At 46.4% G+C, this 14171-nt stretch overlaps 1 protein-coding gene across 2 annotated transcripts in view; it reads right to left on the bottom strand.

Annotated features, from left to right (window-relative positions):
- Window positions 1-4950: 4950 nt before the first annotated feature.
- LOC309834550 ((E2-independent) E3 ubiquitin-conjugating enzyme FATS) overlaps window positions 4951-14171 on the bottom strand; it is a gene marked incomplete at both ends in the record, with an annotated part of 225867 nt that continues 216646 nt past the window's right edge. For both annotated transcript variants that reach the window (XM_082673479.1, XM_082673478.1), the window contains 3 exons: window positions 4951-4989; window positions 5078-5177; window positions 9175-9238. In XM_082673479.1, the coding sequence (XP_082529605.1) occupies window positions 4951-4989; window positions 5078-5177; window positions 9175-9238 (203 nt within the window). The remainder of the gene's footprint in view (window positions 4990-5077; window positions 5178-9174; window positions 9239-14171) is intronic.

Here is a 14171-nt window from a genome sequence, read left to right on the forward strand (position 1 = left end):
TCATCCAAAAGATTTAAAGAAATCCTTAATTGTTTTTCCCCAGCTGCAAGTCAGACCCCAAAACTTCTTTCTCTTCCCTTTTAAGCTTTGATAAGAACAAGCCAGCCTTTTTGAAGGTCCTAGAGGCAAGGCAAGTCTCCCCACCCCCGACCCCTTTGTCAAGGTCCTGATGTGTGAAGATCTGAGAGAAAGACCACTGCTTGAAGTCACGTTTCCAGCTGCAGTCTGGCAGGTGACAGCAGCCGCCCTGAAGCGGATGTGAAAACCTTCTTAGAGAAGCAAGAGAAACGGGAAGGATTTCAACGCCTGCCCCGCTACGCACACCCCAGACAACTACCTCAGACAGTCTCTTGGGGTCCCAGCATCAGAACTCTGCCTGAGGCAGCCGACGGACTTGAAAGAAACCCTCCATTTGGGGGGGCAACGTGCCAATATCGTCACTATGCTCCATGTGGAGAAAACATCTGCGTGGAGGAGCCCTCCTCTCCCAGACCAGCAGCCCGACGGTGGGGAGACGGGCCGTGGATTCTCAGGGAAGTTTCTGACAGCCTGCTCTCCAGAGAAGTGGGGGACATCGTGTCCACGGGGGACAGAGGAGGCTGGAGCGACTTCCAAAGTGTTTCAGCCCTTGGGGTGGCTCGTGCAGCTCAGGGACAGCCGATTCCAAAAGGTTTCTATTTAGCTAGACATTCGTGGGTCATTACCAAGTACTGATGAAAGTACAAATACAGTGAACTCTGTAACGGAGAACCATCTGCTGATAGACTCATTTTAATCACTTCACAGGTCATCTCCTTTGCTTTTAATGCACATGCCCACACTCTCACACAAACCCACAGTGAATCCTTTTTGTTTTTGCCATCACGTTCTTACTTCCTTAACCCAGAACCCCCCTGTCCCTGCTGTCAGAGTCCCTCCAGTGGGGCGAGGTGGCCGCACATCCCCTTCCTCTTGTTCTGCCTCATGCTCAGACCGTCGGCCACTTGATGTGGTTGGAGACCAGGTCCATGGCCTGCAACTTTTATAGCGACAAGTGCTGACGTGGGAGGACTTCTGAGGGAATAGGATTTTCAAACGCTCTTCAACAATTGGTTGTTTCGCAAATAGTTCTTTCAATGAGCCTTGTTTCATCTGAGCAAGCATTTGCTGACTCACCCAGGGAGCACACAGCTTCCAGGAAGTTGGATTGGCAATAGACGCTGGCTAAAAAAAACCCAGGCAATTGTTTTTCCATTATTCCATTACCAGCTGGCAGAGAGGACAAATCACCAAAAGAGGCATTTCTCCTTCGACGTGAAGTCATGGAGACCACAAGAAGGCAGGCTGGTGCTGGGACCGTCTGGTCTGTCCATCTCAAATGTTGCCTGGTCTGAGCTCACAAATACCAGCTACAAAACTTTAACTCCTGCTACTTGCATTATCATTGAAGGATTGCTCCATGCCAGAACCCAAACAAACTTAGTGGTAAAGAAATCAGCTCTATGGGCTTCCCTGGTGGCGCAGCGGTTGAGAGTCCGCCTGCCGATGCAGGGGACGCGGGTTCGTGCCCCGGTCCGGGAAGATCCCACATGCCGCGGAGCGGCTGGGCCCGTGAGCCATGGCTGCTGAGCCTGTGCGTCCGGAGCCTGTTGCTCCGCAACGGGAGAGGCCACAACAGTGAGAGGCCAGCGTACCACAAAAAAAAAAAAAAAAAAGAAATCAGCTCTAGGACAGAATTTGATTATTGAAGTTACAATGATAAATTCTACTTAGAATTTCAAAACCGTAGTCTTTCCCGAAGCCTGATTTTAATACGAGAATCCAGCACGTGGGTGACCAATTCCTGACAGAACTAGAGGGACAGCTATTATGATTCAAACCTTTACTTCCATATTTATTATAACATTATTATATTTCTGTTGCAACCTCATTATAACAGAAAAGAAATGCTGGATACCTGAAATTCACTCATCAGCATTCAAAAACAAAAAAAAACAACAACTCCAATAATAGAGAAGAAATCAGTCGAGCGGAAACCAAAACTTTAATGTTCAGCCTTGTCCTGAGCTGGCTGTCCAGAGGGAAGCCCGGCTCAAGCCAGACAGCGTATATTCCTACCCACTACTTACTTCAGGCACCTTAGCTAAGACCGGCCTAAGAAATACATTATTCAGTGGCATTTAATCTCAGGTGGGCTTTTTGATTTAAACACTTGGCATCAGGTCTGCAAAGAGGGGGAAGCCCTTCGTGGACACTGTTGAAAGCTGGCTCCGTTGAGGCATTCTGAGATATTCAGATGTTAGCTCACATAAATCCACTTTTTAGAAAGTGTCACAGAACTGTCTAGAAGTGGTGGGCCCTGAATTTAAATTATTGGTTAGGGAAAGCTTTGGAAACTCTCTGAAGATATTAAAGAAAAATAAGAAAAAGGTGTGGCAGGACAGCTACCCAAGAAAGACTGCCCTAAACTAATATCAGATTCGGTGAAAAAAAAAAATCCGGAAGAGGCCTAGTAACTTCACAAAAGCCGAATTAAGCTTAAGGGCAAGCCTAACCATGCTGTTGAAATTGTCTCTAAGAGTGAGAAGAGCTTGAGAGACAACACTTTGCAAAGCATCCGGTTTGTACGACTGATTTTTGCTGTAGCAACGTCTACAAATTCAACAGTCTTTTTGGTGCACCTTCTCAGTGCCAAGCTGAGGGGTTATGAGAATGAACAACTGCTGGCTCTGTGCTCAGGGTTTATCAGGACACTCTACTTCCACGTCTATGTACCTATGACAGGACACACTCAGGCTATTTGCTTTGGGCCAGGTACCCTTCTAAGCATTCAACTCACACTTATTCCATTCCTATAACAAACCTATCTCCATTTGATAGATAAGCAAACTGAGGCAAGGTTAAATAACTGGCCACACCAGTCAGTTTATCATCCCACACCTCCAAAGGCAGCCTTTTTGCCTTCTCTGTTAAAATGGATCCAGGCCCTTGCAATGTTTCCCCTCTACCTGCTGGCACACTGCCATGCTTTGCCAGTAGAGGGAGCGGGGGAGACACTGCAGGAGGAGAAGGGCATGGTTCCCACACCAGGGACAGTGGCTCAAGGTCCCTGCAAACGTGCACCCCCCCATCCACCCACCCGGTTCCTGCAGGTCAAGCTACCGGCGGCACTCGGTGGCCAGCTGCCTACGCCAGCACCTCCCTCAGGTGGTGCTGTAGCAGAGTGCCTCCGAGGAGACAGTTTCCAACAATATCTAGATCTTGGCCCAGGAGCCCGGGGAGTACCTGTCCTCAGGGCAGCCCTGCTCCTTTAACTGCTATTCCCACCTGTTCTCTTTACTGCTCAGTAGCCAATCCCGCATCACTCCAATCCTCTCTTATGGTTTATAACCATGTACATTAAACTTCCCTGTTCACGTCGCTGTGAGGTTCCGCTCTCCTGAAGGGGTCCAGACTGATACCCTTGCCTACAGCCACAGAGCAGGGCGCAGTGCAGCCAGGACATGAATCCGGAGTCTCCACTCACAGTTGGCATGTGGTCAGATCATCTTGCTGGGCAACACGGCACAGGTTCTGATGCCACGTGCACCCAGAGTGAAGTGCCCATCCATACCGAGGGCAGGGCAGAGGAGACGCAACAGGAGAGAACTCAGGCTGAGCTTTCAAATAGTTTTCCAGCAGATACGCAGAGGAAAGGCATTCCAGGAAGAGGGGATGGTGTATGCAGCCGTGAGAGGAGGGAAAGGGACAGAAGTGTCACCAGGGCTCCTGCCTAATCCCCTAAACCGCCTTCTCATTCCCGGGGAGATTCCTGGTGAGATGTGGGGACCTCAGGATCCTAACCTTGCTCTCAACAACATCCCGACACCTCTCAGGCCAGCTCTCTGGGGAAAAACTTCTCCCCAGGCCTCGGGAAGAACAAGGGCCCTGACCTGGGGGCTGTGATGGTCAGAAGGCGGTGGCACAGGCGCAGGTCAGAGGTCCCCACTGGACCTTGGTGACATTTCTCTCTGAGCACCATCTGTACTGGCTGCTTGGTTCATAACACAGAACACGGAAAAGAGCAATACTTTAATTTTTGTAATAATTGCATTTATTTCCATTTTTGATAAAGCTATTGCTCTTCACTCCCCAAATGCACATTTATAAATAATGGACATTGTAATTGTTTGGAGGAACAAACGTTAGAGTTGGAGCCATCAGGCCATTTTCAGCAACACAGCTCTTTCTGGGGGCTGGACGGTTTACGGAAAACACTGAAGTTACCTACAACTTTTTTCAGCCAATTCTGCCCTCATGGCTTCCATGGAAATAGGCTCTTCTGCTAAACGAAGGCAGGTCCTGGGAGTAGGGTGGGAGTAGTGAGGGCTGCTCTGATCACCCCAGGTCACAAAGAAACAGGTCACTTGTCCCCAGCCCCTGGCAGAGCGCCCGCCTAGTTCCAAAGTTTGCCTTCAGTATTACATGACACACACACCCAGAGAGGTTGCAAACATACTGTGTGATATTCCCAAATTTGGAGTTTGCAGAACTGGCAGAAGTTGAGATTGGTATTTTGAAAGTGATGTATTTTAGGTCCTAGAAATTCGATGAAAAAAAACCCCCCAGCTCCCAGGGATCTAAGCCCGCTTGAGCACAGAAGACCTTTCTGCCTGAGTGGAAATGGTAGGGGGAAAAACCAGAAGCAAAAGATAAAATTCAGAAGTAAAAAAAAAATGAAGGGACCGTATCGAGTGGGTTCAGTTGAGTTGATTACCCCACTGCGGTCTGATGATCCATTTCCTCAAGGGTTTTTGTTTCTGCTCGGTTTGGGTCAGCAATTCGGGAAGCTATGCTTTCCTTTATGAAAAAAAAAAAAATCAAAAGTAAAATAAGTATTTCACGTCATGAAGATAATGCTAAGTTTAATGGCTTATCCAGCGTTTGAAGTCGTCCCAGGTCCAGGTAGAGGGTCAGCAGGGCAGCCTGTGGTTAGACTGCATTCCTTTGAAGGAGCTGGTCCAGTAATTGCTAGGGAATTAGAGACAAAGAAGTCAAGTTCAGAGTCAGCATCTGGGCACCACACACACGTCACACCTGCTGGCGGCCGGGCCATTACCTTTTTGAAGACTTCGGCCCGGAGTCTGTTACTCTGTAAGATCACCCTTTTCTTTTGTTCTTCTTTTTTCTTTCTAACTTCCGGCAAGTTATTATAGATTCTGAAACAGATTCAGAAAACATTCTGAATGGTAGCGAGATAGCGTGTGTCTGCTGTGGATCTGTGTCCTCTCTTGTCAGCAGGCTCTTCCATTTCAAAGGGACGATCAGTTGCATATGGGCCACCTCGCATCTGTGAGACCCCAAGACCCGGGGCTCCCCTGACCATCTCCAGATGGGACTGCCCAGGCAGGGGCCACACAGCAGATGGAGCCCCACCCAGGGCAAAGCTGGAGAGGCCGGGTGTTTAATCAGAAGTCACTTTTCTTGTCTCTCCATCTTCTACGATAATTAACCACTTGCTTGTAAAATGAGAGATTCTAGACCTACGCTTTGCCACTCTGAGCGTAAACTTACCTTTTACCAAATACCTTTTTGCCACTCAATTTTTGTCTCCCTATGACTTAGAAAAAGAGCAGCGAATCAATGGAAGTAGCAGGAATTGTACTGGAATGACACACACATAAAATATGTGTGTGTCTGCCTCTTTACCTACTGCATTCCTAATTAAGCTGTTTCCAAATACCTCTCAGGCATATGTATTGATATTATGTTCTTGTCCTGGTGTAAAATTAGCAGCTTCCAAGACAAAAGCAGGGCCTGAGGGACCCTTCTTCTGGGCCCTTTCTTCTTACTTCCCTACAGAAATTGTTTATGTACTGATGCCAAACAAGATTTCTGCTGGAATCCACAGACACAGAGGAGACACTGTAGCCTGAGCTTTTGGGGTGCTGTACACGTGGCACTTGGATTAACATCTCTTGTTTTATTTTCTCTCATGTTTGAAAGCCAGACAAAATTTGTTTAACATGTTGCCCTCTTAAAATAATAATTACAAACTATACAAGTATTGATGATGACAATATTAGCAGGTGACACTGTCTTGGTTATAGGGCACTAGGCTAATAATCTTTTTATGAATTTACCTTTTAAAAATTTTTATCTATTTATTTTTTATTGAAATATAGCTGATTTACAATGTTATGTTAGTTTCAGGTGTACAGCAGTGATTCAGTTATACATATATATTATTTTTCAGATTCTTTTCCTTTATAGATTATTACAAAGTATTGATTCTAGTTCCCTGTGCTATATAGTAGGTCCTTGTTGGTTATCTATTTTATATATAGTAGTGTGTATGTGTTAATCTCAAACTCCTAATTTACCCTTCCCGTCCTTCCCCCTTTGGTAACCGTAAGTTTGATTTCTATGTCTGTGGGTCTTTCTGTTTTGCAAATAAGTTCATTTCTATCATTATTTTTTAGATTCCACATATAATTGATATCATATGATATCTGTCTTTCTCTGTCTGACCTACTTCACTTAGTATGATCATCTCTGGGTCCATCCATGTTGCTGCAAATGGCATTATTTCATTCTTTTTTATGGCCGAGTAATATTCCATTGCATATGTAGACCACGTCTTCTTTATCCATTCATCTGTCAATGGACACTGAGGTTGCTTCCATATCCTGGCTACTGTGAATAGTGCTGCTGTGAACACTGGGGTACATGTGTCTTTTCGAATTATGGTGTTCTCTCAATATATGCTCAGAAGTGGGATTGTTGGGTCATATGGTAGTTCTGCTTTTAGTTTTTAAAGGAACCTCCATACTGTTCTCCATAGCGGCTGCACCAATTTACATTCCCACCAACAGTGCAAGAGGGTTCCTTACTAGGCTAACCATCTGACATGAATTTCCCGGGTAGCCCTCACGACAGTTGGAAGAGACACCGTCCAGTGTCCTGCTGTTATGGGAGTGAGGAACCCATCCCCAGCGAGGTCAGGAGGCCAGTGGCGTCCCTCGGCTGGTGAATGAGGGGCTGGGAGTCCAGCCTCGGTCTGTCTGACTTCATGCAACACTGTTCCCCAATCATGTAGTGTAGAGTGACCTGGGAATTGCTGGCACATGGCACAGTGCCTGGCACACTGAGGGCATCGACATGATCTAAATGAACACACGATTGCCACATCGAAGAGCAATGCTAGAGGGGACCAGGAGAAGTCTGTCAGGGTCAGCAGGAAATCTGACATGTCCCAAAGCCCCACAGTGGAACTCCTTCTGGATCCACAGACACGCACCTTCCCGATCTTGACCATCTGATCTTGTGGGGAGTTTAGGATAAAAATTCCCAGGCCTCAGCCCTGGAGCTTCTGCTGCAGTATTTTCTTAACATCCTCAATAAATTATGGCACGTCTGTACAATGGACCACTCTGCATCAATGAGGAGAATCACCCATGTCTTCTGACATAGAAAAAGACCTCACAGACACAAAGTAAAAGAAGCTACAGAAAGATAATATTGCATATAGCATGATCCCATTTATGGTTAAGAATTAGATAACTAGTAATAGTTATCTAATTAGATACTAAATAGTTCTCTAATTTGTACGTCTAAATAGACGTACAAATAAACGTCTATTTTCAGGCAGAGAGAAAGGCCTGGAATGATATATAGGATGCTGATAACTGCGGTGTCTCTGGAGAAAGTACAAGGCTGGGAGGTGGGGCAGGAGGGGGGCCAGTCAGTCACGAGGGACTTCAGCTCTCTCTCTTCTGTTTGAATTTTTTTTAATGAAAATGTAATTTAATAATATAACTGATAACAAAGAATACAAAAGAAAAGGAAGCTCCAGTGTGATTCTGTGGGTGCATGAGGTCTGAGAACCGGGGTCTGAGCCCACCCAGGGCACAGCCCACAGAGCAGAGTGGAAGTCCCGTTACTGACCGCATCTGAGGAGACCTGGTTTCCAGCCAGGGAAGCCATGATGTGGGGAACAGCATCACTCTGCCCATCGGTCCTCTCAGAGCCTCAGTCTCCTCTCAGTAGAATGATATGGTGATGCTCTGTCCACGAAGGCTGCTTTGAGATCTACATTTTAATTTCAGGTCTCCATAAGAGCAGCTCTGGACTTAGGGACCAGGAGGGGAAGACGTGGCTGCATTTTCCACCAAATGGAAAAAGGAATACTTTGGGCATGACGTATACACAACTTTGCACTTCCGCAACGGCAGGTCTTGAAACCCAGTGGCCCTTTAAAAACCCAGTTAGAAAGCTGCGCAGTGGGTCATTAATGGGATGGTCCCCTTTCTCCTCACTTTTACTTTTTTATTTACAAAGAGGTTCCCTACAGATAATCAAAGTTGGCTAATCGTCATGGAAACAATACAATCATGGGAAAGCAGAGATTTTGCGCCTGGAGTGGGGAGAAATGTATTCTTCCTATTTTAACGGCTTCTCTAAGCTGTGCTATCAATTTGGTTAAATTGTTATAGGTCCTCCCAGTACTAGATACTTTATTATAAACTAATGGCATTTTACTTGGATGAACTTGGCAAACTCTGTCAAGTTATTACATTTGGGTTGGGAGGCCAGGTCTCAGAAAGAATGGCAGCCTTTGTGTGTTGGTGAGAACGAGTGGGCGTCTAGAATAGCAACCAGCCAAGCAGGACAGGGAGAGTTTGCGGGCAGCAGGGCCGGCAAGCCCGCCGGCGATGCGGTGCCAAAAAGGCCGGCTCGTGGCCCTCTGTGGCTTCGCTGGCCCCACGCGCCATCGGCCTCCAAGCCTGGATGCTTTTCTCCAGGCTCTGCCACTGTCAAGGCCCTCAGGAGACCTAGCTTCTCTCCTCCTCATAAAATTACCTGCAAATGTTCACAGTGACAAACAGCACCTGCCCAGAGCAACGATGGGAAAGTGCAGAAGCATTCCTGTTATGAGTCTGGGGATCTCTTAGAGACCAATTACAGGACTGGCTCAGAATCCAAGACCCACCACGTTCCTAAGGTTTTTCCAAGAACGACATTAGCATTCAGAGGCGCGATTCAACAACTCCACTTCTTTCAGCCACAGCTTTTCAAATCCACGGCCAAGAAGACCTCAGAGCTTAAACGTGGACCTAGAAATAGTGGCCCAGCTGGACAGTGCCTGGATCCATCAAGCCATCCCTCCTCCCTCCTCCCCCACTTTTTTTGACCGCACACAATATAATCGAGTACCTTTTAGATCGCATATGCATCTCCTTCTCTGAAATGTACCTTTCTTTCGGTTTGAACAAGTTATCTGGAAAAAAAAAAAAGTGGACAGAGGATTAATTTCGGAAGGTACAGATGTTGCACATTTCTAGAGAAACATCGTGGTGGGCTTAGTTCACTCTCTGTTATCCATCCTTAATCTAAGCCCAGTCTGTTACAAACACAGCAGGACTCAGTAGACACCCACACCACGCACAGTTGTATTGAAATCAACGAACAGTTAAACATGGGCATGAAGTTCAAGGTTAACATCTAATCGACTTTATGGTCAATGACTCCTTTGCATGCTGCATTTAGCAATAGTCAGAGTTTACTGGGGCAGTGCCACTGCGGCACGGAAATGTGTTTCAGTGTCGCTCTGGGTGCAGGGCCCTGGGTGTGAGGTCATCCCATCCACAAAATATCTCCACACTAGGTGTTTGGTGCCTCTGAGGACAAGGAAATCTCCCACAATTGCTAGAACACTTTCAGAGCAGGGACTTTCACTCACAATTGTAGTCTCCATCAGGGATGCCCGGCCTCTGCATCCTTTCTAATGGAGGGATTAGCCCTTTCCAAGCTCAGAAAATGTAACGGACAACATAAGAGTGATGTCTGCCTAGTGCCCTTTAAGAAAGTACACGGTGGCTAAAGATGACTGTGAGTCTGGAATTTTTTTTTAATGAAAGTACATACTGCTCATCACAAGATGTTTACAGATGGCACGCTTGAAAATGGTCTGTGCTTTTTCAAAAACAGTGTATACCTTTCTGCGATAACTCTGAAATCCCCATGAGACTCAGCCCTACGGGTTAGCCAAGAGGCTGGCACCCAGAAATATTGCATGGGGGTGCTTGTTGCATGGGGATGCATCTGAGCAGCTGCCACACATACTGTCTGGAACCCCTGGATGGTAACCAGCTCCCCTGCCTTCATTCAGCACAAGCAGACAGGTGACTCGATGTCCTTCAATCAGGGAGTTGCAGAGTGGGCCCCCTGTGGCCCCCAGCCAAGACTCCACCATGTTTCTATGCGTCTCCCCCACCTGGGTCTGTCCCCCCTCGCTCAATACTCCAGCGGAGCCACCGAAGATTTCTCAGGCTTGAGAATATACCGACTTTTCCAGGAATATACAAGAAGGTGGGATAGAGGCGTGGATGCGAAGACATCTCTTCCCCTCTGGGGAACTGTAACACAGCTACCGATTTACAAGATGGAAACAACACAGTGGCTGAACTTGAATTCTGTCTGGTTAAAAACATAAAAGAAAAAGGTGGCGCCATTATTCAACTTCAGAGACAAGATTCAAAGGAAAAATAGAAGAAAAGAGAAAGAAATCAGAAGAGTTTTCCCAGGGAAGGGAAAACGTCCCCAGTGTTTGGAAAGGCACTGGGCCGTGTGAACCAGGAGAGTCAATGTCTCCATGAAGACTGATCTGCAGAGACGCCTCCCAGCGCCCGCCCTCTGCTCACCCTCCAGACAGGGCCCGGCCAGAGCCCAGGACCTCAGGAAAATCCCAGCAGCATTCCAAAGAAATGGGCTGTCACCTTAAGGCAGTCAGCGTCTTGGACAAGCAAACACGCGTCCGCCTGAAGACCCCCACTGAGGCAGGGAGAAGGAGCCTCCGACAGAGACTCCCCCCTGGGTCTGCACCAGCATTCCTCGAGAGCCACTCAGGATTAGGGAAAGGGTGACGTGAACAGATGCACGGTACCCCAGGGGAATAGAAACGTTACAAAGTGCATTTACAATATTTCTATAATCTCAGTTCAATCGTATGTGGTCTCCCCTCAGAAGTTAGTTCTGTTTTTGTTTTGGTTCGGTTTGTTTCTTTTGAGCACCTGATACCACAATGAAGCTCTGGTCTTACTTCCAAGAGGAAACAAAAGCAAACGTGAGCTATCTGGCACCTCCACTGTTTTGTTTTCTGAACTCTTCTCCGCCCGCTCTGCCTCGGCACAAGTTTAAATTCTGGGCCCAGCAGCCCATGTTAGGTGCAAAACAAGCATGTCTGTATCCAAGACGGCCCACCCCAGCTGGCGGGCTCCACCCCGCACCTCACTGGTTGCTGTTGATTCTGAGTTTTCAAAACAGCACCAGGCCCACGTGACAGATAGTGGGGATGCTGTCTGGATGGGATGGAAGAGAGGAAGAAAGCGAGGCTCTACCTTCCTGGAGGAAGTTGTTTGAAATAATCAAGTGTGTCGCTAATGGCTCCCAGCCTCGCTAGAGTAAAAAGAACCCTATTTGGCACTTTGGGAGGGAAAGCGGCAGGAAGAGGGGAGGGGGCAGGGTGACACCTGAGGGTCAGCATTACTACTTATAATAAACAGCTAGTGTTTATTGGATCGCCATAGATCTTCACACCAACCCTGTGACATACTCATATTTCTTTTGATTTTAGGGTTGGAAAATCAAAGTTCAAAGGGCCAAGGGTTTCCTGCTCAGGTTTATGCAGTGAATGAGTGAGTGGCAGAGCTGGATTTTGGTCCAGATCAGTCCAGCCCTGTCCACACATGCCCTCAACCTCAGAACACGGCCACCAACCCGTGGTTGCAGATTTCATCTTTTGGTCGCCCTGACACGTGTTGGTCCATTTCCCAGGAGACCAATCCAAAATCCCTTTCTCTTCTTCCTTCTTCCTGCCTCCTACATTTAATGAGCAACTACTATGCCTCCAGGAAATGCTCAGAAGAAAATAAAAATGATAAGATCCTGCCACCATGAGACTTCATTATTGAAGAAGGAGTCAGATAATTAACAAACCAGCTACAAAGTATCAGGTAGGTGCTGTGATGAAAAAGAATCATGGCCACATGGTCAAGGAGGACCGGGGTGGTCAGGAAGGCTCCTCAGGGAGCAGTTATTTAAACCATGACCCAAATGACCACAGGAGCCAGCCATGCGGGCCAGTAGAGGGAAGAGTGCGGAAGGATCCGGGACACAGTGCATACAGTGTGAGGGAGGGGGCATGAGGGCATGAGAAGGCAGGCCGGGAGTAGAGGTAAAGCAAAGACACTGTGGTTCTCCACCCAGGTTATACACCTTACCACCGCCTGCAGAGTCTAACCACGATTCCCACACGTGGGCACTGGAACCTGAACCAGAATCTCCGATGATTCTAGTGGGCGCCGTGTAATAGGGAAGAACGAATCTGACTCCATATCAGCAATGTTTCTTTTACTTTAACCTTTGTATTCCATTGCTTTTGCTCTGAGTTAAGAATGTTGCCTATAGCCTGAAATACACACGAAAACCCATTCTCAAGGCTCTGACCTTTAAGGGTATAATACTTTTCTGTTCATATAGAGATGAAAAGTTGCAGAACAGAGACTAACATTTGTCTTGTTGGAGGTTTACAGGAACATCGTGACCTGACCTACACCGACAGCTGCAAGAACAAAGGATTCCAACACCAGGAAATCTGCAACAACCAACCACACCCCTCCCTCAGGTTGCCTTTAAAAAGGCTTTGCTGAAACCCTTTGGGGAGTCTGGGCTTTTTGGGGGCATGAGCCACCGTCTCCTTGCATAACCCTGCAATAAACCTTTCTCTGCACTAAGTCTCTATGTTTCGGTATTGTTTGGCCTGTGGGTCAGGCACACGAACTTGCATTCTGTAACAGCAGGCGACAGGAAGCATCAGTGTTGGGTTTTACAAGCCTACTAAGGAGATTTGCAAGTCTGTTGAGTTCTCCTCCAGAGTAAGAGATGGAGAGCCAGGTGGGGTTTTTTTTTTTTTTGGAATTTTATTTATTTTTATAAGCACGTTCTTATTAGTTATCTGTTTTATAAATATTAGTGTATACATGTCAATCCCAATCTCCCAATTCATCCCACCACCACCCCCCACTGCCACTTTCCCCCCTTGGTGTCCAAACGTTTGTTCTCTACATCAGTGTCTCTAATTCTGCCCTGCAAACCGGTTCATCTGTACCATTTTTCTAGGTTCCACATATATGTGTTAGTATACGATATTTTTCTCTTTCTGACTTACTTCACTCTGTATGACAGTCTCTAGATCCATCCACGTCTCTACAAGTGACCCAATTTCATTCCTTTTTATGGCTGAGTAATATTCCACTGTATATACGTACCACTTCTTTATCCGTTTGTCTGTCGATGGGCATTTAGTTTGATTCCATGGCCTGGCTATTGTAAATAGTGCTGCAATGAACATTGGGGTGCATGTGTCTCTTTGAATTATGGTTTTCTCTGGGTATATGCCCAGTAGTGGGATTGCTGGGTCGTATGGTAGCTCTATTTTTAGTTTTTTTACGGAACCTTCATACTGTTCTCCATAGTGGCTGTATCAATTTACATTCCCACCAACAGTGCAAGAGGGCTCCCTTGTGTCCACACCCTTTCCAGCATTTGGTGTTTGAAAATTTTCTGATGATGCCCATTCTAACTGGTGTGAGGTGATACCTCATTGTAGTATTGATTTCCATTTCTCTAATGATTAGTGATGTTGGGCACTCTTTCATGTGTTTGTTGGCCATCTGTATGTCTTCTTTGGAGAAATGTCTATTTAGGCCTTCTGACCATTTTTGGATTGGGTTGTTTGTTTTTTTGATATTGAGCTGCATGAGCTGCTTGTATATTTTGGAGATTAATCCTTTGTCAGTTGCTTCATTTGCAAATATTTTCTCCCATTCTGAGGACTGTCTTTTCGTCTTGTTTATGGTTTCCTTTGCTGTGCAAAAGCTTTTAAGTTTCCTTAGGTCCCATTTGTTTATTTTTGTTTTTATTTCCATTTCTCTAGGAGGTGGGTTGAAAAGGATCTTGATGTGATTTATGTCATGGAGTGTTCTGCCTATGTTGTCCTCTAAGAGTTTGATAGTGTCTGGCCTTATCCTTAGGTCTTTAATCCATTTTGAGTTTATTTTTGTGTATGCTGTTAGGGAGTGTTCTAATTTCATTCTTTTACATGTAGCTGTCCAGTTTTCCCAGCACCACTTATTTAAGAGGGTGTCTTTTCT

The sequence above is a fragment of the Grampus griseus genome (genome assembly GCF_964374135.1).
Source record: "Grampus griseus genome assembly, chromosome: 16".
Classification (NCBI taxonomy): domain Eukaryota; kingdom Metazoa; phylum Chordata; class Mammalia; order Artiodactyla; family Delphinidae; genus Grampus; species Grampus griseus.